General features: G+C 30.7%; 1 protein-coding gene across 2 annotated transcripts in view; it reads right to left on the bottom strand.

Moving 5' to 3' along the window:
• The window catches only part of LOC135125448 (phosphatidylinositol 4-kinase beta-like), a 48,524-nt gene extending 31,044 nt beyond the window's left edge, over nucleotides 1–17,480 (bottom strand). Inside the window, exons 1-3 of one of the 2 annotated variants that reach the window (XM_064051084.1) lie at nucleotides 17,318–17,480; nucleotides 6,258–6,476; nucleotides 1,223–1,870 (exon numbers count right to left, since the gene is read on the bottom strand). In XM_064051084.1, the coding sequence (XP_063907154.1) occupies nucleotides 1,223–1,870; nucleotides 6,258–6,412 (803 nt within the window). In that variant the 5' untranslated portion in view covers nucleotides 6,413–6,476; nucleotides 17,318–17,480. Of the gene's footprint in view, nucleotides 1–1,222; nucleotides 1,871–6,257; nucleotides 6,477–16,623; nucleotides 16,867–17,317 lie in introns of those variants that run through there. The other variant, XM_064051083.1, reaches the window with a different exon arrangement.
• Nucleotides 17,481–25,847: the final 8,367 nt, after the last annotated feature.

Genomic DNA, 25,847 nt, shown 5'->3' with positions numbered 1-25,847 from the left:
CCTTTTTTCCATATTTCCATTCTTGGATTTTTTGAATTCTCGATGTTTCAATTTTTCAATACTTCGATGTTTCGATTACCAATTCTCGGTTTTTCGACTTTTCGGTTTATCGAGTTCTCAAATTTTCAATTTTCGAAATTTAGAGTGTTCCGTTTTCCTATTTTTCGAAGTTTCAACTCTCATATTTCGATTTTTCTATTTTTCCATTCTTCAATTTTTAGACTTCTCAATTTTTTTACTTTCGAATTTTCAATTTTTCCTTTCTTGAGTTTTTCAATTTCTCAATTATCTTCCTTTTCGATATTTTGATTTCTCGAGCTTCAATTTTTCAAATTTTCAAATCAAATCTTCGGCTTTTTGATTTTTCATTTTTTTTACTTCTCGATTTTTCAATTTTCGAATTTTTTGATTTTACGGAAGATTTTTCAATTTTTCCAATTTTCGATCTCTCGATTTTTCGAATCTTCCCTTTCTCGATTTCTCGGTTTTTAATTTATCAGTTTTTTGATTTCCAGTTCTTGGATTTTTCAATTTTTCGATTTCTCGGTTTTTCGATTTTTCCATTCATCGATTTTTTTTTTTAATTTCGACTTTTTGACTTTTCACATTTCTTTTTTCCATATTTCCATTCTTTGGATGATTTTTTGAATTCTCGATGTTTCAATTTTTCAATACTTCGATGTTTCGATTTTGATTTACCAATTTCTCGGTTTTTCGACTTTTCGGTTTATCGAGTTTTCAAATTTTCAATTTTCGAAATTTAGAGTGTTCCGTTTTCGTATTTTTCGAATTTTCAACTTTCATATTTCGATTTTTCAAATTTTTGATTTTTCGAATTTTCAATTTTTACCATCTTAAGTTTTTATAATTTTCGATTTCTCAAATTTTCAATTCACTTCTCGGTATTTTCATTTTTCGTTTTTTTACTGTTCGATTTTTTTATTTCTGGAGTTCTCGATTTTTTCAATTTTCGATTTTTTGGTTTTAGATTTTTCAGAGTAACTCTGTTGTTAATACGTACCGACTTTTACATTGTAGAAGTAAAACACAAAAACCACTAGATCAAATTTTAAAATTTTTAAAAGAAGTGGAATTTATTGGGCTTTACTTCAAAAGCGAGCAGAACCTTCTACCATTTTTTTTATATATATATAATAATAGTAATAATAATGATGTCCTTGACCTGGAGCACCTTCCCCATAGCGTTTCCCCCACCACTCACCTATGTATCAAATACGGATGAATAACCTCCGCGACGTCGTGCATCTGTATATACATGCACACCAACTGCGGAAGATAAAAGTCCACCTCGTGATTGTCGAAGCTAAACATCTTGTTCGCTATATAGCTCTGCACCCCCGGCTCCTTGCTCTTGAACAAATAGTGCATCGCCATGGAGACGTCGAACACCTTGCTCTCCAGTAGCCGCAGCATCCCGAAGCCCTTGGACGCGTCGCTGCTCCTCTCGCTGTCGTCGTCGGCGACGTCGGTCTCGACCGCCGCTTCGCCGCCCGCGTCCGAGTCGAGGCTCTCGCGGCTCTGGCGGCGCTCGTTCGACAGGTACTCCACGCTCGACTCCCTCGTCGCGTTGCTGTCGCTCGAGCCGCTGTCGCTGCCGCAGAGGATGCCCGAGTCGTCGGAGCCGAGGCTGGCGAGCTCGTCGCGCTGAGCCGTCTTCGAGGGGTCGGCCTGCAGCTGGTCGCCGGCCAGCATGGAGGTGACGGTCTCGCATTCGGGGCTGGGGGTCACGTCCACCTCGGGGATGCGTTGGAGCGCGGAGTCGAGGCTGCGGTTGCGGTGGTGCAGGGTGAGGTGGGTGCCGCTGGAAGACGTCACTTGGGCGACGGGGGGCAGGAGGATGCCCATCGATCTGGAAAGTCAGTTAATGATTTTTTGAGATGACGTCATTACGTTGCTGGAGGGGATGAATCAATACTATTTTGTGTAATTATGAGCCACTTTGGTGTATTTAAACCGGGAAATAATCGCTATCTCATCTCTGTGATAATCTGTATAATTTGATGACGCATACTAATTTTTTTAGCGTAAATTTATATATTGTATGTCGTTCTTTTTAAAGAAAATTAAAAATATGTAATGTAAATTAATGACTTTTCTGACAACTCGAATGGATTATCTCTTTTTTGTTTCATATTTTTAGAATCTATTTAATCATGAATGATTACATTTAATCAAACACTCGATCATATGTTATTTGTAGCTCAAATCTAAAGGGTTATCCATATTAATCAAACAATGGAAATCAATGCATAGATATATTTAAACAAATAAAATAATATATGACCATGTTTTTTGAAAACCAGCAACTTAAACAAATATTTAAATCTCGGAATCTCAATCTACCTTTTACGCACAAAATATATAGTCATAATACTTCGAGTTATTTTTTAATGTTTGTATCTAAAAATTTTGACGAATTTTCGAAAATCAGAAAAATCCAGAAATTTTCTAGTAAACTTCATAATATTTACGTGGATTGAATTCCAGAGCCTAGATCTTGAGCTGAAAAATTTAATTGTCGCTTTTTTTAAATAAACGAAATTTTGACTTAAAATTTTAGAAAACTTTACGATTTTTTAAAATCATCAAGCTTATCTTAAACTTCAAATTTAACAAATCTCACTCACTCACTCACAAAATAATAATAATCCTCGAATCATATCATAATCAGAATAAATTTATTTTTTGTTAACAGCAAAATAATAATAATTATCAATTTAAATCCAGTTGTTTTTGAAAAGTTTTTGTCTATAACTTAACGAGGTTTTTTTTTTCCATTGAAGACATTTTTGTAAAAATTTTGACCAATTTTTATTATCTTATTAAGAAGTATTTTTGTTGAATTTGGTCATTTTTTGTTGTATTTTTGTGAAATATTGTAATTCCTACTTGAATATCAAGTTTTATTTGAAGAAGAAACTTTCAAATGCAAAATTTTTCACGCACGTTTAAAAGTGTAGGGACAAAAGTGTCCAGACGAAGAAAAAAAGAAACATTTTTAATGATTTTTATTGCAGAATATTTTTGTTAATTTTATACAAAATCCTGACTTCCACTGTGTTTTTCGAAAATTTTGTTTCTCGAAAACCAGCAAATTAAACTAAATCTCGAATTTCCATTAAAAAAAATGACGAATTTTCGAAAATTAGAAAAATCAGATCAAGTTTTTGAGTCAACTATACTTCGGTATGATGGTTTTTTGGTCCTTTTTTTTTTAAATTGTCGGTTTTTTAATTTTTCAGTTTTTTGATTTTCATACTTTTCGATTTTTCAAAATTTTTCAGTTTTTTTTAAATTCAAATTTTTCAATTTCAATAATCCGATTTCTCGTTTTTTTGATTTTCCAAATACATATATTGATGTTTCAGTTTGCGGATTCTCAATTTTTCGATTTTTTAAATTTTAGATTTATCGATTCCTTCTGCAATTTTTCTTCATTTTTTAATATTTCAAATTTTCGACCTCTCGGTTTTTCGATTTCTGTTTTTTCGTGGCTCTTCAATTTTGGGAATTTCCTTCATTGATTTTTAGAGTTGTTGATTTCTCGACTCTCAACTTTTTGATTTCTCAAGTTTTCATTTTTCAAGATTTCGATTTTTCAAATTTTCGACTTTTCAATTTTTCAGTTTTTATATTTTTAATTTTTTTTTACTTTTCGATAACCGAATTTTCAATTTTTTTATTTTCCGATTTTCAGTTTTTCCATTTTTCATTTTTTCGATTTGCCAATTAGTTTACTATTCGATTATTTGACTTCTCGAATTTTCGATTTATTTTTGACTTTTAGACTTCTCAGTTTCTCAAAATTTCAATTCAATTCTCCAGTGTTTCGATTTTAATTTTTTTTTACTTTTCGATTTTTTTTCTATATTTCGATTCTTGGATTTTTCAAAATCTCGACCTTTGAATTTTTGACTTTTCGTTTTTAGATTTTCGAATTTTCGAAAGGACGAAAAATCAAGGAAGAAGTATCAAGGACGAAGGATAAAGGACGCACGATGAAGCGAAGAATCAAGGAGCAAGGAACAAGGGCCAATGACCAAGGATAAAGGACGAAGAATGAAGCGAAGAATCTAGGACGAAGGACGAAGGACCAAAGGACCACGAACCAAGGACAAATTATAAAGGACGAAAGATAAAGGACGAAAGATAAAGGACGAAAGATAAAGGACGAAAGATAAAGGACGGAGGATGAAGGGCAAAGAAAGGATAGAGGACGGAAGGATCTTTCGATTCTGGAAAAGTTTGACGATTTTTAGAAAATTACAAAAATCCACTTGATCAACTTTAGTAAAGTTTTTGAGTTAATAATAGTATGAGGCTTCTCTAATACAGTCATTTTGTGTTTTTTTTTATTAGTGTAAACATTTTGCACAATTTTTATTGACAAAATTAAGTTGTGTCTTTGCTCATCTTTTCAGCCTTTTGAGAGGTTATTTTGTTGAATTTAGCCAATCAAGCGTTTGTATTTTTGTAAAATATTATATTATCTTGTTAATTAGATTGTATTAAATAATAAAACCAGTTTTTCATTTTTACAAAATCTAAACTTTCACTGTGTTTTAGGAAAATTTTGTGTTTCTTGAAAACCGGCAAATTACACTTGGATCTCGATATAAATCGAATTTATACCCACAAATAATAAGTTTTTGAGTTCACTGTACTTGAGCTTTATTGATCCTTTCTTTCCTACTACTTTTCAATTATTGAACAATTTTTATCCATCAAAAATGTTGATGAACTTAAAATCTAAAAACTCCCGAATAATATATCGATAAAACCTCACTAGATCTTGTGAAGAAACAATTTAATTGTAGATTTTTTATTAAACAAATTAAAAAAAATAATAAAAATAATCCTCGGATCATTTAAAAAAAAAATGACAAATTTTGGAAAGACAGAAGAATTCACTTGGTTCTACTTTTAAGATTTTTAGTTAAGTTTGTGGTGTGAGGCTTTTTTACTACTGAAAAATTTAAATTTCTAGCAGATCCAGAAAACTAAAAATTTTGCAATTAAAAATAATTTTCCGAATTTTCGAATTTAGTCGATGAACTGTTTATATTTTGACAAGCAAAACATGAATCTTAGATCTTTCCATGGTTTTATCCACATGGTAATAGTAAAAGCATCCTTGAAATTATTTAAAAAAATTTTGAAAATTTTGACGGGTCAGTTTTCAACTTAGTTTTATCTCGTCATTTACCAATCAGTGCAAAATTTTGCCCGAACCCACAATTAACTTTGACATTAACGCGAATAACAAATGCACCTCTCTAGCTAAAATGAAATCAGCTCCAAATATATCTACGATAATTGCAATAACCTTAAACATGCACAGCGCAAATCCGCAACTTAGTTTCTCCGAAACGCCAGCTTTAATAAACCATTTCTCCGCTAACAATCACCATGATGTAACCAAACACCCCAAACCAGCAACATTTTGCTTAGTGAAACTCGGAAGATCCACCGTTATAAATATTAACAAGCCCAGACCCAACATCGCTCCAGCAACCTAGTTTGCTAATTTACTCAATCCTTCCTCACACAACACACCCATTCCAGCTTACAAATTACTCTCATTTGTTATCAAGCACCAAATTACTCGCTTTTTGACCTTTCCGCAACCCAAAAAACCTCCAGCTGTTCCACACCAGTGCGACATTTTTCCTTTCATAATACACACACGCAACTAGAACGCAACGATTACTCATAGCTAAAGAATTCCTCAATGCGAGTTATCTGTGGACAGCAATTATAATCTCCCTGACCCACGACATAGCTCAATTTACTAAATGGCTTCGATAGAGTGGATTATTATGAATGTAAGAGCTCTCCTCATCCATTCCTCATTGATGATTAATTCTCCGCGAGTGCAGAAACGTCCCTTCCGCCACTTCCTGTACCGCAATAATCATTCCAAGTACGTATTTCAGTTCCGAGGACGATTTTAAAATCTGTAGTTGGCGCGCATGTTTTTGTTTTCTTGATATGTCTCCAAAAAAATATGTTTAAAGTTAGTATTAATAAAAATCAAATTTGTTCTGTGCATAAAACTTGACCAAAATGTTTCGAAAAATATTCACTCATATTTAAAGTGATAAAAAAAAAAATTGGTATATTTAAGATTTGTTTGCGGACTCGTTTTTTTCGGTAACGTCATCATCCCGTCGCGCGCGCACCCACTAGTTTTCATTTCGCGCACAAATTTGAATTCGCTTTCTCGCTTCATTTACCTAAAATCTAAACTCAGGTTCCTCTGGTGATTGCTTAGTCGTATTTTGTTGTTCAGGTTGTTGTTGGGCCGTCCGTGCACCGACGGAACGCTGTCCTTGCAGCCCACGAACTTCGGCCGCTTCATATGGGCCACGCTCGGCTGTACTTCGCTCATCTTGTGCCTAAATTACGTCATTCCATCCTGTTCCTATTTCGCGTATCACAGTCTGTGGAGCTACCTGGAAAAAAATTCAATTTATTTGAGGATCGGAGGGTTTATGCATGATCGAAACACAAAACAACGATAAAACGAACGGGACAGATGTTTTTTTAAAAACATCTGCTACTGATTGAGATTTTTTGCAAGGGAGATTTTATGAGACGCGATGACTGCAGCAGTGTGCGATTCGGCCTTCGCCGAGATCTGAAAGTATAGTCGTAATCGCCTTAATTAAGAGAGTTAATTATTCGGCACATTTGTTATCGTGCTGTCTGGGCTTGATTTTAACAATCTTGAGAGATTTACGACATTTGGTGTGGTTTTGTCTTAATTTAATTAAATGTACAAAGCTTTTGTTATCTGTTTAGTATCCGACGTGACGCTCTGGGGAGGATGATAAGCACTGGTAAATGTGACGTCATATTTCCGAGTGATAGTTACAAATGAAATGATTTCTCTTACGTAGTTAATTATGCATTCCTTAATGATTCCTTGAAAGCACGTTTCATTGATTTTCTTGGGAAACCTTTCAACGTAGTATATACCGTAAACGCGGCCTAATGATATAGTATAAACGAGTTATTGTTATTGAAATACATATTTATAAAACTCGTTATTATCAAACAATTTCAAAACTACAATACGTTTCTATTTAAACTTATCTATGTATGACTTTTCGAATGCAGAAGCTACCGTTATCTGAAAGGACCAAAATTTTGTTGCTTTTGTGATACCAAACGAAGTCATCGTCCACAAGAGATTAGAGAACAAATCTCACATGCGCAGATACTTTTTCCCAACTAAACTGATTTTATTTTTCAACTTTCCATGACAATTTTGGAAGTACTTCAATTTTAAGCGTTATTTTGTAACAGTTGTAAATATACTTATCTACGAAATTAATGTTGATTGTGTGTAAATAAATTGAAGACAAACTTTTTCCATTATCGTTTTGTCCTCTTCCTTTTACTTTGTTTTTTAATGGCGTTTTTTACGCAAAGTATTTTTGATATTTTTTGCTGTTAATAATTGACTCTTATTATTTACAGTATACTTCCGCTGCTTTTTTTTGTTGGCTATATTGATTTATGGAAGTTAACTGTATCATTAGCAAGGGCACCCGACGTGTTTCTGGTGTTTGAAGATCCCTAATCTATGTGGAGTTTTTCACTTTAATTATGTACCGCTTTGTAATATCCTAATATCATTTATGAATGTTGTGAATAACACCGGGCTTGCAATGCCTCCTTGACGTAACCCTTTAGTTTTCACTGTTTTTTTTGTGATCTAGTTATCGCTGACCAAATTACGTTATAAATATAAATACAGACCACTTCAAAAGGAGAATTTAATTTTCAAATATGTATTCGGATTTTTTTTTGTAAATTTCCAAAATATCAGAACAAGGTAAGAATAGCACAGAGATCTCACCAAAGGAAATAATCAGCAGTCACGAGATACCAGAACATGCTGCAAGAATTTATTGACCACTCGATCTTGAAGAATTGCAGAATAGTACATATTTTCAGCATGACGGTGCAACAGCTCATACAGATCAAGTAAGTTTCAACTTTCCCACACAAACCATCTACCCACCTCGATCACCTGATTTAACACCTCTAGGTTATTTCTTGTTCCCGATTTTGAAAAACACTATTTTGAACAATCAATAGATACAACTGAAGACCTACAAGTGAGAATCATACAAGAGAATGAAAATTTTTCGGTTTCGCGATTTTTAATTTTTCGACTTTACAATGTTTTAGTCTTTAGATATTTTAATTTATCGATATTTCAATTTTCCATTCTTTTGAAGTTTTAGGTCTTTCAATTTTACAATTTTTCAGCTTCTCAACTTTTTAATTTCACGATGACTACATTTTTAGTTTTTCAGTTTGGTTTAGTTTTAGATTTTTCATTTTGAAATACATATTTTAATTTTTCGATTAGTAATTTTTACGTTTTTTCAATTATTCGAGTTGCAATTTTTCAACTTTACAATGTTTCAATTTTTAGATGCATATTTTTATTTATCGATATTTCAATTTTTCGTTTCTATAATTCATCATTGTTTCAATTGTTAGATACTTGATTAAAACTATTTTTATTTTACGATATTTCGGTTTTACAATTACGTTTTTTCAATTTTACCCTTTTTCGATTTCCTGCTTCTCGATTCTTTATTATTGATTTTTCGCTTCCTCAATTTTTAGATACAAATTTGAATTCCGATATTTCAACGTTTCGTTTCTACAATTCTTCATTGATTCGATTTTTAGATTCTTCTATTTGTCATTTATCTAATTTTTACATTTTTCAATTTTTCAGTTTTTCCGTTTTTCAATTTTTGATTTTACGTTTCCCCATTTTAGATTTTTCAATTTTTACACACCTATTTTAATCTTTGGTGTTGTCAAATTTTCGATTTTTCTGTTTATCGAATTTTAATTTTGCGATTTTTCAATTTTTCGATTCCTCAATGTTTCAGTTTGCAATTTTTCCATTTTATGATTTTTCGAATTTTCAATTTTTCGGTTTCACAATTTCGTTTCTTCAATTTTTCGATTTGTAATTTTTCGTCAAACAGACGCAATTTTTCAGTTTCTCAATTTTTAATTTATTGATTTATCCATTTTTAGATGTTTTAATTTTTCGTATTGTCAATTTTCAGCTCTTCAATTTTTGCTTATTCAAGTTTTCGATTTTTCAAATCTTCGTTTAATCTTTGTTTTCCAATTTTACAGTTTCTCGATTAATTATTTATCGATTTTTCGTTTCTACAATTCTTCATTGCTTCAATTTTTCGTTTTTCAATTTTTTATTTATCTAATTTTTAGATTTTTCAATTTTTTATTTTAATTTTTTGCGTTTTCAAATTTTCGATTTTTCTGTTTCTCGAATTTTGATTTTGCGATTTTTCCATTTTATGATTTTTCGAATTTTCAATTTTTCGGTTGCACAATTTAGTTTCTTCGATTTTTCGATCTTTCAATTTTTCGTTTATACAATTTTTTGTTTATTTGGTTGTTCATTTCTACAATTTTTCAGTTTCACAATTTTTAATTTATCGATTTAGCCATTTTTTGGTACTTTAATATTTTGTGTTTTCAATTTTTCAGTTTCTCGAGTTTTAATTTTTCGATTTTTCAATTTTTCAACGTTGCAATTTTTTGATTTACAATATTTCCATTTTTCAATTCTGCGCTTTATAATTTTCAAATCTTCCTTTAATAATTTTTTTTAATTTTACAGTTTCTCGATTCTTTCTTTGGTGTTTTCAAATTTTCGATTTTTCTGTTTCTCGAATTTTAATTCTTCGATCTTTCAATTTTTCAATTTGTAATTTTTCGCCAGACGAAATTTTTCAGTTTCTCAATTTTTAATTTATTGATTTATCCATTTTTAGATGTTTTAATTTTTCGTATTTTCAATTTTCATCTCTTCAATTTTTGCTTGTTCAAGTTTTCGATTTTTCAAATCTTCGTTTAACCTTTTTTTTACAATTTTACAGTTTCTCGATTAATTATTTATAGATTTTTCGTTTCTACAATTCTTCATTGCTTCAATTTTTCGTTTTTCAATTTTTTATTTATCTAATTTTTAGATTTTTCAATTTTTGATTTTACGTTTCCCCATTTTTAGATTTTTCAATTTTTACACACCTATTTTAATTTTTGGTGTTTTCAAATTTTCGATTTTCCTGCTTCCCGAATTTTTATTTTGCGATTTTTCAATTTTATGATTTTTCGAATTTTCAATTTTTCGGTTTCACAATTTCGTTTCTTCGATTTTTCGATTTTTCAATTTTTCGTTTATACAATTTGTTGTCTCTTTGGTTGTTCATTTCTACAATTTTACAGTTTCACAATTTTTAATTTATCGATTTAGCCATTTTTTGATACTTTAATATCTGGGTTTTCAATTTTTCAGTTTCTCGAGTTTTAATTTTTCGATTTTTCAATTTTTCAAATCTGCAATTTTTTGATTTACAATATTTCCATTTTTCAATTCTGCGCTTTACAATTTTCAAATCTTCGTTTAATCATTTTTTTTAATTTTACAGTTTCTCGATTTTTTCTTTGGTGTTTTCAAATTTTCGATTTTTCTGTTTCTCGAATTTTAATTCTTCAATCTTTCAATTTTTCAATTTGTAATTTTTCGTCAGACGAAATTTTTCGGTTTCTCAATTTTTAATTTATTGATTTATCCATTTTTAGATGTTTTAATTTTTCGTATTTTCAATTTTCATCTCTTCAATTCTTGCTTGTTCAAGTTTTCGATTTTTCAAATCTTCGTTTAATCGTTGTTTTCCAATTTTACAGTTTCTCGATCATTTATTTATCGATTTTTCGTTTCTACAATTCTTCATTGCTTCAATTTTGCGTCTCTTCAATTTTTTATTTATCTAATTTTTAGATTTTTCAATTTTTCAGTTTCTCAATTTTTGATTTTACGTTTCCCCATTTTTAGATTTTTCAATTTTTACACACCTATTTTAATTTTTGGTGTTTTCAAATTTTAGATTTTTCTGTTTCCCGAATTTTGATTTTGCGATTTTTCCATTTTATGATTTTTCGAATTTTCAATTTTTCGGTTTCACAATTATGTTTCTTCGATTTTTCGATCTTTTAATTTTTCGTTTATACAATTTTTTGTCTCTTTGGTTTTTCATTTCTACAAGTTTTCAGTTTCACAATTTTTAATTTATAGATTTAGCCATTTTTGGATATTTTAATATTTAGTGTTTTCAATATTTTCATTTTTCAATTCTGCGCTTTACAATGTTCAAATCTTCGTTTAATCATTTTTTTTATTTTACAGTTTCTCGATTCTTTCTTTGGTGTTTTCAAATTTTCGATTTTTCTGTTTCTCGAATGTTAATTCTTCGATCTTTCAATTTTTCAATTTGTAATTTTTCGTCAGACGAAAATTTTCAGTTTCTCAATTTTTAATTTATTGATTTATCCATTTTTAGATGTTTTAATTTTTCGTATTTTCAATTTTCATCTCTTCAATGTTTGCTTGTTCAAGTTTTCGATTTTTCAAATCTTCGTTTAATCTTTGTTTTCCAATTTTACAGTTTCTCGATCATTTATTTATCGATTTTTCGTTTCTACAATTCTTCATTGCTTCAATTTTTCGTTTTTAAAATTTTTTATTTATCTAATTTTTAGATTTTTCAATTTTTGATTTTACGTTTCCCCATTTTTAGATTTTTCAGTTTTTACACACCTATTTTAATTTTTGGTGTTTTCAAATTTTCGATTTTTCTGTTTCTCGAATTTTGATTTTGCGATTTTTCCATTTTATGATTTTTCGAATTTTCAATTTTTCGGTTTCACAATTTCGTTTCTTCGATTTTTCGATTTTTCAATTTTTCGTTTACACAATTTGTTGTCTCTTTGGTTGTTCATTTCTACAATTTTTCAGTTTCATAATTTTTAATTTATCGATTTAGCCATTTTTGGATATTTTAATATTTTGCATTTTCAATATTTCCATTTTTCAATTCTGCTCTTTACAATTTTCAAATCTTCGTTTAATCATTTTTTTTAATTTTACAGTTTCTCGATTCTTTCTTTGGTGTTTTCAAATTTTCGATTTTTCTGTTTCTCGAATTTTAATTCTTCGATCTTTCAATTTTTCAATTTGTAATTTTTCGTCAGACGAAATTTTTCAGTTTCTCAATTTTTAATTTATTGATTTATCCATTTTTAGATGTTTTAATTTTTCGTATTTTCAATTTTCATCTCTTCAATTTTTGCTTGTTCAAGTTTTCGATTTTTCAAGTTTTCGTTTAATCTTTGTTTTCCAATTTTACAGTTTCTCGATCATTTATTTATCGATTTTTCGTTTCTACAATTCTTCATTGCTTCAATTTTCATTTATCTAATTTTTAGATTTTTCAATTTTTCAGTTTCTCAATTTTTGATTTTACGTTTCCCCATTTTTAGATTTTTCAATTTGTACAGACCGATTTTAATTTTTGGTGTTTTCAAATTTTCGATTTTTCTGTTTCCCGAATTTTGATTTCTCGATCTTTCCATTTTTTGATTTTTTGAATTTTCAATTTTTTGGTTTCACAATTTCGTTTCTTCGATTTTTCGATCTTTTAATTTTTCGTTTATACAATTTTTTGTCTCTTTAGTTGTTCATTTCTACAATTTTTCAGTTTCACAATTTTTAATTTATAGATTTAGCCATTTTTGGATATTTTAATATTTTGTAATTTCAATATTTCCATTTTTCAATTCTGCGCTTTACAATTTTCAAATCTTCGTTTAATCTTTTTTTTTAATTTTACAGTTTCTCGATTCTTTCTTTGGTGTTTTCAAATTTTCGATTTTTCTGTTTCTCGAATTTTAATTTTGCGATTCCTCAATGGTTTGCAATTTTTCCATTTTTTGATTTTTCGAATTTTCAACCAACACTTCCAGCAATTGTAAATCCAATTAAATATGTTATCATAAATAAATCATTTTAAACAAAGGTTTAATCTTTTTTAACATAACATAATCTAACTGTCAACAAATTCTCAGGTAACAAGATCAGAAACCAAAAAAAATACCCGATATTGTTGTTCTTAAGAATTTTTCAAAAGGTTGTTTTTATCTTTCTTTATTTTATTTATTCCACAATTTTGTTTATTACTTGATTTCTTTTTGTATTATATTTAATAAAAGTGTCATTGCCGATGTTTGTAACACCAGAATAAAAAGACCTTCACTTGTTTTATTTTAATCCCCACCACGTGAAACTGGACATTATCCAGAACGCGATGTTGTCGACTTCATCGAAGTTATCAATCACCACTCAAGGTTGATAACCTCCAAAACAACATAGAGTGAATAAACAAGACACAAAAAAATCGATTACATTGACTATAATGCCACACAACCTTGTAAAACACAAATATTTACATTTTATAGAATTTTATTAAAAGTTTGACTTTTTATGAATTATTTTGTCATTTCAGTATTATTTCGTTCATTCACCCACCGCAGAAGATTGATGACGTCAACACAAAAAACCGGTCTTGTAAATTGCATCTAAATCTACACATAAACACGCGAATCAACATAAACTCGTTCAAAATACCATTGTTGTACACTTTCTGGGAAAATTCTTAAAAACTTCATGCTTTTTACAATCAATGTAATTGGCTATTGTTTCAGTGAGTGGTACGTGCTTCAAAATAATCACACATTCGACGTTATTTTAAATACAGATAAAGATAAAACAAAACAAAAGAAAAAGTTTCCGAAGAAATGACCAAATTGGACGAACGAACCCCGACTTACGGAATCTAATCTCGTTATATAATTAACGACCCAGACAGTTTAAAATCCACTTTTCCACTGATTGCGGCAAAAAGTAACGATTATTGGGATTTACGTGAATAATGAACGACACGCTTTTTTAAAAAATAGGTTAAATCGCTAATGAATTATTGAACACTTTCGACCACAATACAGCAAATCTGCATCATTTAAAAAAATAGGAGTAAGGTAAATCGTCATTCCATTAAAAAACATGCACTTGACGTCACGACTCAAGCTGATGACGTCACCAAGGTTGCAACGAGCATCCCGTATTGATCTGGCCTCTCGCATTTATCTGAGATTACTCATGATTCATCAAACTGTAATAATTTTTATTTTTGTGATTGCAGGCAAGAAATTAATCAATACCCAGTGCATGTAAAGGCGCATTTTTGCATCGTTTCCCCTCAAAAAATGTTTTATTAGCTTTGAAAATAAACACAGTCATCGCATGCAACTAATTTCAATTAACAAACACTCATGGAAAACTTCGTGTATCATATTTGAGTCTTGTTGCCAATTGGGAAATGTCCAATTTAATGAAAATTGACCCGCACTTACGGTATCTGATGTCATTCTTTATCAATTGATAGCGATTCTTGGGATTCACATGAATAATACATCTATACATTTTTTCTCAATGAAATAATCTCCGCACAAATGGATAAATCACCCGTGAATAATTTATCAATAATACAACGTCACCCCAAAAAACCGCCCGCCAGATCTTTGAACCCTTGAACATTTTCAACGCCACTGTTTTGACGATCTTCATAATAAACACGAACATAATTAAAAAACTGGGTTACTCATCGTAACTCTGTCGTTGCTCCTCTAGTTTAGTCTGGCAATAATTAAGAGATAATTAAGTGAAAAATGTGCGGAATTTCTGATCCGTTTGTAAATAAACGAAATTTGGGGTCAAGCTGATGGGCTGAACGAAATCGAACACGCGCTTTATTTAAAGGTGGTCCCAAGGTACTGCGAAAGCTAATGGGTGTGCCCTTTGCCCACCGCAGTCCTACTTAAACACCGACCTTGGATTGATTAAGTTATTATTGGAGTTACACACGATGTGAAACAATGGGCTATTCTGGAAACTACTGATACAGTTATCTTAAAATAGTGTGGTTTGGTGAATTTTTCGACTATTATTCAACGGGGGTTTTATTTAATCATTTCAACGTAGATTATGAAGGAGCTTAAGGATGTTTCACGCTCGCAACGTAGTAGCAGCCTTAATATATTATACATTTTAGTCGTAAAAGTTTTACAAGGTGTATGTCAAGTGAGTTTTGTATACTTTCGATTAGAGAATTCCCTAGTAATTTTAATACATATAATAAAATTGTCAACGTTAGTGTACCCTTGGGATTTTAGAGAAATTAAAAAACTTTATCCAGAATACAACAGACGACACACACATGGAACCGGAAACATATTTTACTGGAAGAAATATTACCCACAAAAAATTCGTATTCAACAATATGGAGAATATGAAGTCATCATAACCTTTCATGTGTGAAACAATTGATGAGCACGATACGACGACCTCCAACGCCTTTGAAAAATGGCCTACAAAAAACTTATCGCAAAAGTATTGTTTCCCGTATTCTTTAAGATGGCTATTGTAAAATTAAACCCACAGTTCTAAATCTCGAATTTTTACAAATTTACACCATGGTGTTATTGTAATGGACAATGCGACGAAATTCCAATTTTTCCTTTTGAAAATAAATTCTACTCGACTGGTTACTAGTTTCGACAGGACGGTAGCATTGAGCAATTTTTTTTATATAACTAAATTCTTAGTACAGACGAAAAATACCTTACCACATAATACATATGCAGAAATTAATTTATACATATTATATAATGATTTACACATTTACCTGAATACCAACTCTACAGTGATAAAACAGATCGGCCAATTAGAATGCGAGTCTAATGTAAATGTAATTGGGTGGATTTTTAGATATTATGTCAGAAAATGTTTGTTTGTTATTCTTCTTTCATCTTGTTTCACGCTCCACCGAAAATTGGACTTTATCACATAATACATATGCAAAAATATGTAAAAACTCTCGATATTTCCTAGTGATGATAAATTTTTCCGAATATAAACATGTTCGGCCAATTTAATCAATTTAACATAAATGTAAATTGCGGTTGGGGTGGATTATTCGTTTTTGATTAACCCATCTGTAATACTAAAACCACAATCTTCTAGCAGATATGTGTTAAACATGGTTTGTTTGTTACGGTACAAACTGTCACAATATGTGATGACGCCGTCATTTAAAAACCATTCAACTGATAGCTGTAAAAAATACCGACAATCATAGGGATTCACACGCATTTTTTATCCAAACTGTTGAACTATGTTAGCCGGAGTGGGCAAACTTTCACCCTCAATACGTTATCTTAAAAAACACTGACAGCTAGATCCTTGAACCTGAGTTGTTGTCTTGAGCACTCGAAATATTGAGTCTGATCACGTGATAAAGTTGCTTGTAAACAAAAAGACACTTGCAATTCGTCCTTAACCAAAAATCTAAAACTTTGTGATTGGAAAACGGGGTTAGTCATTTAGCTATCGCTAATCTCGATGTAATTGAGCAACAATGAAGTACAAAAATGTCGATTTTTGTATAAATTGTGCTAAATGATTGAAAATCGCGTCACCACACTCTCTCTGCCCCCAAACCCTGTCAACACGTCCAGATGGGTGTGCCCTTTGGCGGGCTTGACTTATCCCCCCGGCGCCCATCTCGATTCAAAAATGGGTTATTATTGCACACTGCTGTCGCAAACAATGGCCTATTCTAAAAATGACTGATATACTTTCTACTCGTAGAGAAATCCAGGGACGCAGCGGGCTGTCAAAAGCACATATTGTTCACACACACAATATCCTCAAACAACCCGAAAACGTGCACATTCACATCCACTTAAACTAAATTCTCGTCTGGAACGGGATTTCGGCGGATTTCCACCCGAACTAAGTACGGAAGGCTGATTTTCTCCGACCACCAAAACACAACTGCCACGGGAGAGACGCCATACTGCATACTGGCATGGTGGGGGAAGCAGGGCAGCCAGCCAAACAAACCGTGCCGATAACTGTCACTAATGCCAACGGAATTCCATGATTTTTTCATCGGAGATAAGAGGCACAGAGGTGATAAGGCGCCCCGACGGGGTAAAGGTGATGGGTTGATTTTTCGACGCCTGTGGCCGGACCACTGGGACGAAATCGCTGGGCCGCTGCCGGTGAAAGGTCGAAGTTTCGGTACAGCTGCACCGGCAGTGCCTTGAATTATGCTAATGATGGAATGATGGAAATACGGCCCTGCTTTTTGCCAAAAAAACACCCACGAGCCAGAGGGAGTGGGATGAGACCGGCTCTCGATTTGGAAGGCGATGTGACATTTGCTGGGTTATTTCGGGCGATGGGACGGCAGATGGGGCATGGGCAGGTGGTGGATGGCGGGACAAGTGGTTTGGGATGGCCGGCAGTTTTTGATTTTTTACTTACCGGTTTGAAAAAGGCACCTGGCTAGTGTGGCAACACTGATTGGGTAACTGACATTTCCAAAATTTGACGTTTGAGTTATTTGTTGCTGAAAGTTAGAAAGTGCAAGGGGCTAATTTCGGCACAGGTAATTATAAATTTGCGCAAATTTACTGAAATTTATTAACGCGACACGGACTTGACGTATTTTGACATTTCGTGGTTAACGACAAAACGACTTTCTTTTGTCTGCGGATTTATATACAGATTGCCAAAATTACCGATGTAAATTCAAAACGCACCCGAAAACTTTATTATTACACACTTATACAGTGTGTTTTGTTTCACTGTAAAACCCAATAATCACTTGAAAATATATTATTAACAATAAATTATACACCAACAAAACCACAGAAAATGTTTAAAACCAACCACATTAAATTTGATCACAGCTTGTATGTAGTACTGATGGTTTCCCCCAGTTCTACCATCTATAATAAAAAGAAAAAATGACAACAATATTAAAACTAATAATTGGAATGAAGAAGCGGTGGGTGGGCGTTACTATTGCTTGCTTATAAAAGATAATATATGAAACAATTTAACTTATAGCCGCCCACCAACCTGTTCTATCATTTTTTTGTTCAGAAATAAATATTATAGCAAATATGTAGTACAACAAAAAAATTACAACGCTTTTTTTAACAGTCTACGTTCTATTAGTTCCCATTCACACTTTACAAAGAACATATATTCACCCCACCCACCCACCCTGCCTCCATTTCACTGATTCATTTTGTCTAGTCCGAAAGAAAGGTGGATCTCAAATGAAGATAGATAAATGATAAAATCGTCAAAATGAGAACATCGTGTGTGGGCGGGGCTAAGATAAGACTGATTTTGGCAGATGACATACCCTCTAAGAAAATAGAGGGCGGGTGGGCGGGGCTAAAACTTGCTAAGCTAGGACTAAACAATATTAAGAGTGGTCACTGGAACGAAGAAAGGGTGGGTGGGCGAGTCTACTGTTTGTCATAAAACTAGAAAAAAGCTAAATTTAGCCCCGCCCACCTTCACTTTCCATTTCACTAACTTAGCTCAATTAGTGTAAAATAAAAATTGAAAACTAACAATCTTGTATTCCCAAAATTTTCTGGGAAAATAGAGTGAGCCGTTCCTGATTTAATCAATAAAATAAATTGACTCATTCTTTAATTTTTTTGAGTCACTTGTATAACCAAATCTTGAGGTTGATAAATAGATACATTTTGTTTTATAAATTTGATTTTTTTTTTCCCAAAAATCTGGACGTTTCGGATAAAAACTCAACACAGAGTCATAAACTACATGTGTAGGACTGTTATTTTATACAATTTAAAGCCAATTTGCTATGTATAATTTTGTCGTCATCACATTTTTAGTTAGCGTTTTACCAACTACATGATATTCTTAATATAAATACAAAATTTGACAACAATCGGTCCAGTACTTTCGGAGATTATCTGTGTAATAAAAATCCGGGACGGCAGACAGACAGACAGACAGACGGACGGAAACGGGAGACCTATTTCTTCGTACTATGGGGGTTATGAAAGGTCGAGAAAACGTAAAAGTAGAAAGTAGCCAGCTGCCCAATGGATTCCATGATTCCGTCGCATACGTTCGGGAAGTAAAAATCGAAAAATCTGAAAATTTAAATATCGAAAAACTGAAAAATCAAAAAAGTAAAAAAATCGAGAAATCGAAAAGTCGAAAAATCAAAAAATTGAATAAATTGAAAACTTGAAAAATGAAAAATCAAAACATTGAAAAGTCGGGAAATCGAGAAATGGAAAAATCAGAAAATCAACTGGAAAATCGAAAAATTGAAAATTTATTCGTATAAATGTTGAAAATTAATAAATTGGATAATTTAAAAAGCGCAAAATTGAAAAATTGAAAGATCGAGAAATCTAAACTTCAAAAATTTGAAAAACCTGAAATTTAAAAATTGGAAAAATTTAATAATCAAAGAACTGAAAAATCAAAAAATTGGGAAATCGAAAAACCAAAAATTTTAAAATTGAAAAATTAAAATATCGCAAAACTGAAAAATCGAGAATTCCAAACATCAAAAAATCGGAAAATCTAAAAATTTATATATCGAAAAATTGAAAAATCAAAAAAGTAAAAAATCGGGAAAATGAAAAATTGAAGAATCGAAATATTGCCTATTGCAAAATCCCAAAACTGCAATACTGAAAAATTGAAAAATGAAGGAAAAATTTATGAACCGAAAAATTTAAAAATCCCAATACTAAAACAGACAAAAATTGTAAAATCGAAAAGTCGTAAAATCAAAAAATTGGAAACCTGGAAAGTCGAGAAATTGAGAAATGGGAAAATCCGAAAATCAATAAGAAAATCGAAAAATTGAAAACTTATAAACGTAAAATTAATAAATTGAATAATTTCAAATCCGAAAAATTGAAGAGCCAAAGAATTGAAAAACTGATGAATTGAAACATTGGAAAATTGAGAAATCGAAAAATGAACTAAAATCCATAAATCGAAAATTTGAAGAATCGAAAAATTTAAAAATCCCAATAATAAAATATAGAAAAATTGAGTAAATAATCGAAAAATTGAAAGTCGATAAGCCGAAAAATCAACAAACCGTGAAACGAAATATCGAAATATTCAAAAACTGAAACATCGAGGAATCCAAACATCAAAAGATCGAGAAATCGAGAAATCAAAAAGACGGAAGTCGAAAAATTGAGACGTGGAAATAGGCCAAAATTGAAAAATTTTAAATTAGAAGAATCGAGAAATCCGAAAATTGAAAAATCGAGAAATTAAACTATCAAAAAGTCGAAACATCGAAATCTCGATAAATCGAGACATAGGAAAATTGAAAAATTGAAAAGTCGAAAAATCAAAAAATTGGAAATATGAAAATTGAAAAATTGAAGAACTAAAAAAATGAAAAATCAAAACATTCACAAGTCGGGAAATCGAGAAATGGGAAAATCCGAAAATCAATCGGAAAATCGAAAAATTGAAAATTAATAAATTGAATAATTTAAAACCCGAAAAACTGAAGAGTCAAAAAATTAAAAAACTGATGAATTGAAACATTGGAAAATTGAGAAATCGAAAAATAAACTCAAATCCATAAATAGAAAATTTGAAGAATTGAAAAATTTAAAAATTCCAATAATAAAATATGGAAAAATTGAGTAAATAATCGAAAAATTGAAACTTGAAAAGCCGAAAAATCAAAAAATCTAAAATTTTAAATACAGAAAAAATTAAAAATCGAAAAATCCAAACGTCAAAATATCGAAAAATTGAAAAATCGAAAAAGTAAAAAATCCAGAAATTAAAAAATTGAAGAATCGAAATATTGCAAAATCCCAAAATTGTAAAATAGAAAAATTGAAAAATGGAAGACAAACAAAAGAACGGAAATCCCAATACTAATACACAGAAAAATTGAAAAATCGAAAAGACGAAAAATCAAAAAATTGAAAAAATGGAAAACCTAAAAATTGAAAAATTAAACTGAAAAAAATGAAAAATCAAAACATTAAAACGTCGAGAAATCGAGAAATAGGAAAACCAGAAAAAAAAATATGGAAAAATTGAGTAAATAATCGAAAAATTGAAACTGGAAAAGCCGAAAAATCGGAAAGGCGAGAAACGAAACATTGAAATATTCAGAAACTGAAACATCGAGAAATTCAAACATCAAAATCAAATGATCGAGATGGAAAAGGTGGAAAATCGAAAAATTGAGAAATCGAAATAGGCCAAAATTCAGTAAAGACTGAAAAATTGAAAAATTTAAAATTAACAAAAGAACGATAAATCTAGAAATAAGGAAATTGAAACATCTAAAAATTTAAAAACCAATATTAAAAGATCAAAAAATCCAAAGATCGAGAAATCCAATCATTAAAAATTTTAAAAATTGAAAAATAAAAATATGTATTGTAAAACCGAAAAATCGAGAAATCCAAACATCGAAAAATCTAAAAATTTAATTATCGAAAAATTGAAAAATCGAAGAAGTAAAAAATGGAGAAACTGAAAAATTGTGGAATCGAAATATTGGAAAATCCCAAAACTGCAATATGTATTGGAAGATTGAAAAATGGAGGAAAAATTTAAGAACCGAAAAATTGAGAAATACCAAAACTGAAACACAGAAAAATTGAAAAATCAAAAAATAAAATCAAAAATTGAACAACTGAAGACCTAAAAAATGAAAAATTGAAGAACCGAAAAAATGAAAAATCAAAACATTGAAAAGTCGAGAAATCGAGAAATGGGAAAATCCGAAAATAAATTGGAAAATCGAAAAATTGAAAATTTATAAACGTTGAAAATTAATAAATTGAATAATTTAAAAACCGAAAAATTGAAGAGTCAAAAAATTGAAGAACTGAAACACTGGAAAATTGAGAAATCGAAAAATTAACTAAAACCCATAAACCGAAAATTTGAGGAATGGAAAAATTTAAAAATCCCAATAATAAAATATGGAAAAATTGACTAAATAATCGAAAAATTGAAACTTGAAAAGCCGAAAAATCTAAAAATTTAAATACAGAAAAAATGAAATCCAAAATCGAAAAATCTAAAAATGGAGGAAACACAAAAGAACCGAAAAATTAAAAAATCCCAATACTAATCCACAGAAAAATTGTAAAATCGAAAAGACGAAAAATCAAAAAATTGAAAAAATGGAAAACCTAAAAATTGAAAAATTGAACTGAAAAAATGAAAAATCAAAACTTTAAAACGTCGAGAAATAGGAAAACCAGAAAAAAATTAAATAAATATGGAAAAATTGAGTAAATAATCGAAAAATTGAAACTGGAAAAGCCGAAAAATCGAAAAAGCAAGAAACGAAACATGAATCGAAAAATGGAAAAGGTGGGAAATCGAAAAATTGAGAAATCGAAATAGGCGAAAATCCAATAAAGACTGAAAAATTTTAAAATTTAAAATTAAAAAAAAAACGATAAATCGAGAATTGGAAAATTGAAACATCGAAAAATTTAAAAACCGAAAAATTGAAAAATCCCAAAATTTAAACATCAAAAAATCGAAAGATCGAGAACTCGAATCATTAAAAATTTTAAAAATTGAAAAACCGAAAAATCGAGAAATACAAATATCGGAAAATCTAAAAATTTAAATATCGAAAATTTGAAAAATCCAAAAAGTAAAAAATGGAGAAACTGAAAAATTTGAGAATCGAAATATTGCAAAATCCCAAAACTGCAATATTGAGACATTGAAAAATGGAGGAAAAATTTAAGAACCGAAAAATTGAGAAATCCCAAAACCGAAACAGAAAAATTGAAAAATCAAAAACTGAAGACCTGAAAATTGAAAATTTCAAGAATCGAAAAATTTTAAAATCCCGGTAAAAAATTGAGTAAATAAGCGAAAAATCGAAACTCGAAAAGTCGAAAAATAGAAAAACCGAGAAACGAAACATCGAAATATTCAAAAAGAGAAATGGAAAAACCGGAAAGTCGAAAACTGAGAAATCGAAATAGGCCAAAATCGAATAGCTAAAAACTTAAAAATTGAAGAATTTAAAATTTAAAAATATCGGTAAATTGAAAAATTTTAAAATCGAGAAATTATAAATCTTCAAAAAATCGAAACATTCAAATTTCGATAAATCGAGAAATAAGAAAATTGAAAAATCCCAAAACTAAAACATCGAAAAATTGAAAGATAGAGAAATCGAAACATCAAAAATTTGAAAAATCTGAAATTTAAAAGTTGGAACAATTGAATAATCAAAGAACTGAAAAATCAAAAAATTGAGAAATCGAAAAACCAAAAATTTAAAAAAATGAAAAATAAAAATATGGCAAAACTGAAAAATCGAGAAATCTAACATTTTAAATATCTCAAAATTGAAGAATGAAGGAAAAATTATACTAAAACATAAACAAATTGAAAAATCAAAAAGTCGAAAAATCAACAAATTTAAAAATTAAAAACGTGACATCGAGAAATGGGAAAATCAGAAAATCGTTAATTGGAAAATCGAAAAATGGAAAATTTATAAACGTCGAAACTCAATACGGAGTCATAAACTACATGTGTTACTTAAATTGTATAAAACCCATTTACTATGTACAATTTTGAAGTGACGTCGTCATTTTATTGGTGCGGGTGATTATACAAATTTTGGTTAGAGTTTTACAATCTACATGATATTCCTAATATGAATACAAAATTTGACAACAATCGGCAAAGTACTTTCGGAGATTGTGTCTAATAAAAAGCGGGACGGTAGACAAACGGACAGACAGACGGACAGATAGACGGACAGACAGACAGACGAAAACGGGAGATTTATTTCTTCGTACTATAGGGGTCACGAAAAAGCTGATTTACAGAAATAATACTCGGGTTTCAAATGATCACTCACTTTTACAACTCCATCTGTTCGATAAACGCATATAAATCCGTACAACTTCAAATTAAGAAAATGTACGAAAAAAATCTGCCTTCTAAAAAGTGCAACTTTCGCCGGTGCCAGCTCTTAGTTCATCCTCAAATCAACACACACTAAGTGGAAATTTCGTTAGTAATGCATGAGTGCAGTCAGGTTTATTTTAAGAACAAATACTAGCCGGCTACTTATTTTCAAATTGTAAATGGCGATAAATAACAACAGTAAACACGTCAAACAATGCACCCAAACATAAACCCGTCTCGTGCCAAATAGTCCACCTTTCCCCCTCGATTAGTACAAAAAAAAAACTGGGATTCCCTCCGCAGACCCTGCTGTCTCAAGGATAGCCAATTGATCACATTACAACTCTAATCTCCTCTAATTGCATTATATAACCCGCATGTCGGAAAAAACCAAAGGTCGGTGCAACGGTACACAAATGCAGCTCCTTCAAAATAGAGGCACAACAGAACTTTTCTAATTTTAGAATGTGACTGCGCTGTCGTAGCGTAAATACGCTCAAATTATTTATCGCACTTGGCAACGTTTCCCCATAAATGTTACAAACCCTGTCGCATGTTATTGATCTCTCTTCAGATTTACCAATCTGCTTTTTTTTTTGGATTTTTCTGTGAACGAATTTTCTGATTTTCCGGATTATTTAATCAAACGCACTCGATTCGTTCCAATTTATGGTTTACTGTATGCTTTAGTGGCCGTTACAAAATCGCTCCTTTTCTCGTTAATTAAAAGGTTTGCTAATTCGGAATTGGGTAATGCAAACACGTGCGAAGTAGGAGTTTATAACGGATAAATGAACTCACTTTCGGTTATGGAATTTATGATATTTTTGCAGATGTGACGGTTTTAACAAGTGCGTTCACCCTCGGCTTCCTCATTTAGGAGTCGGTGCTTTACTCATTGTTTACGGGAAAATTGGTTTCTGCTAATAATAAAATTTTATTGTTGGTTTGACGATTTTTAGTGTTTACAGCGCAGTTATTAATTAAGGTCGTGCTTCCGGTTTTCCCCCTGGCACCACCATCACTCCAATATTTAAAAAAATTGTTTTTGTCCAAATTGTTTGTATTTATTACAGTCGAACTTTCGCATGTCGAATCATCAACTTTCATTCATTTAAGTTTGTGTGTACTGTTATTGGTTATCAAAAGCTTTTTGGAACTTTTTTTTCGTAATTTTTTATCCACAACGGGAAAAAACAAACAACTACGAGAAACCAACGAAGACGAGGTCCTAGAAATAATTAAAACCCCCCATCCAAGAAAGGCAACAACAGAAATGTTTCCTGTTTTCTTGGTGTAAGCAGGAAAAGTAAAAACCGAAAGTGTAACAGGTTATGGGCCCAGAGTACTAGATTAAAAAATATTAAAATCTTAAAGAAAAAATCAACTAATAGTAACATTTAAAGCTTATGATTTGTTGAAAATAGTAAATGGAGACGAGCTTCTCCCGAATTAGGCCAAAATCGACAATTCAAAAAATTGAAAAACCGAGAAGTCAAAAAATCTAAAAATCAAAGAACTAAAAAATCGGGAAATCAAAAATTTTAAAAATCGTAAATTTAAAATATCACAAAATTGAAAAATCGATAAATCAAGAAATCGAAAAGTCGAAAAATCAAACAATTGAAAAAATAGAACCGGAAAATCGATCAATTGAAGCATTGAAAAACTGAAAAATCAAATCTTTGAAAAGTCGAGAATTCGAGAAATGGGAAGATCAATTAATAGAGAAATAAATTGAATTATTTAAAAATCGAAAGATTGGAGAGTCGAAAAATGTAAAAATCCCAAAAATGAAATATAGAAAAATTCACTAAGTAATCGAAAAATTGAAAATCGAAAATTTGAAAAATTCGAAAATCGAAAAATTTAAAAACCAAAAAATTTGGCAAATCGAAAAATTGAAAATTTTAAAAATCGAAAAACCGAAAAAACTAAGACATAGAAGTCGAAAAATCAAAAGAAGGAGAAACCAAAAAATAAAGAACTGAAAAATCGAAAAATCAAAAATTTTAAAAATTTAAAAACTAAAATATCACAAAATTGAAAAACCGAAAAA

Source organism: Zophobas morio, unplaced genomic scaffold (genome assembly GCF_036711695.1).
Source record: "Zophobas morio isolate AGI-343-1 ecotype UQ-CSIRO unplaced genomic scaffold, CSIRO_AGI_Zmor_V1 ptg000008l, whole genome shotgun sequence".
Taxonomy (NCBI): domain Eukaryota; kingdom Metazoa; phylum Arthropoda; class Insecta; order Coleoptera; family Tenebrionidae; genus Zophobas; species Zophobas morio.
Note: the sequence above shows the minus strand (reverse complement) of the source record. Positions and strands in the feature narration are given on the sequence as shown.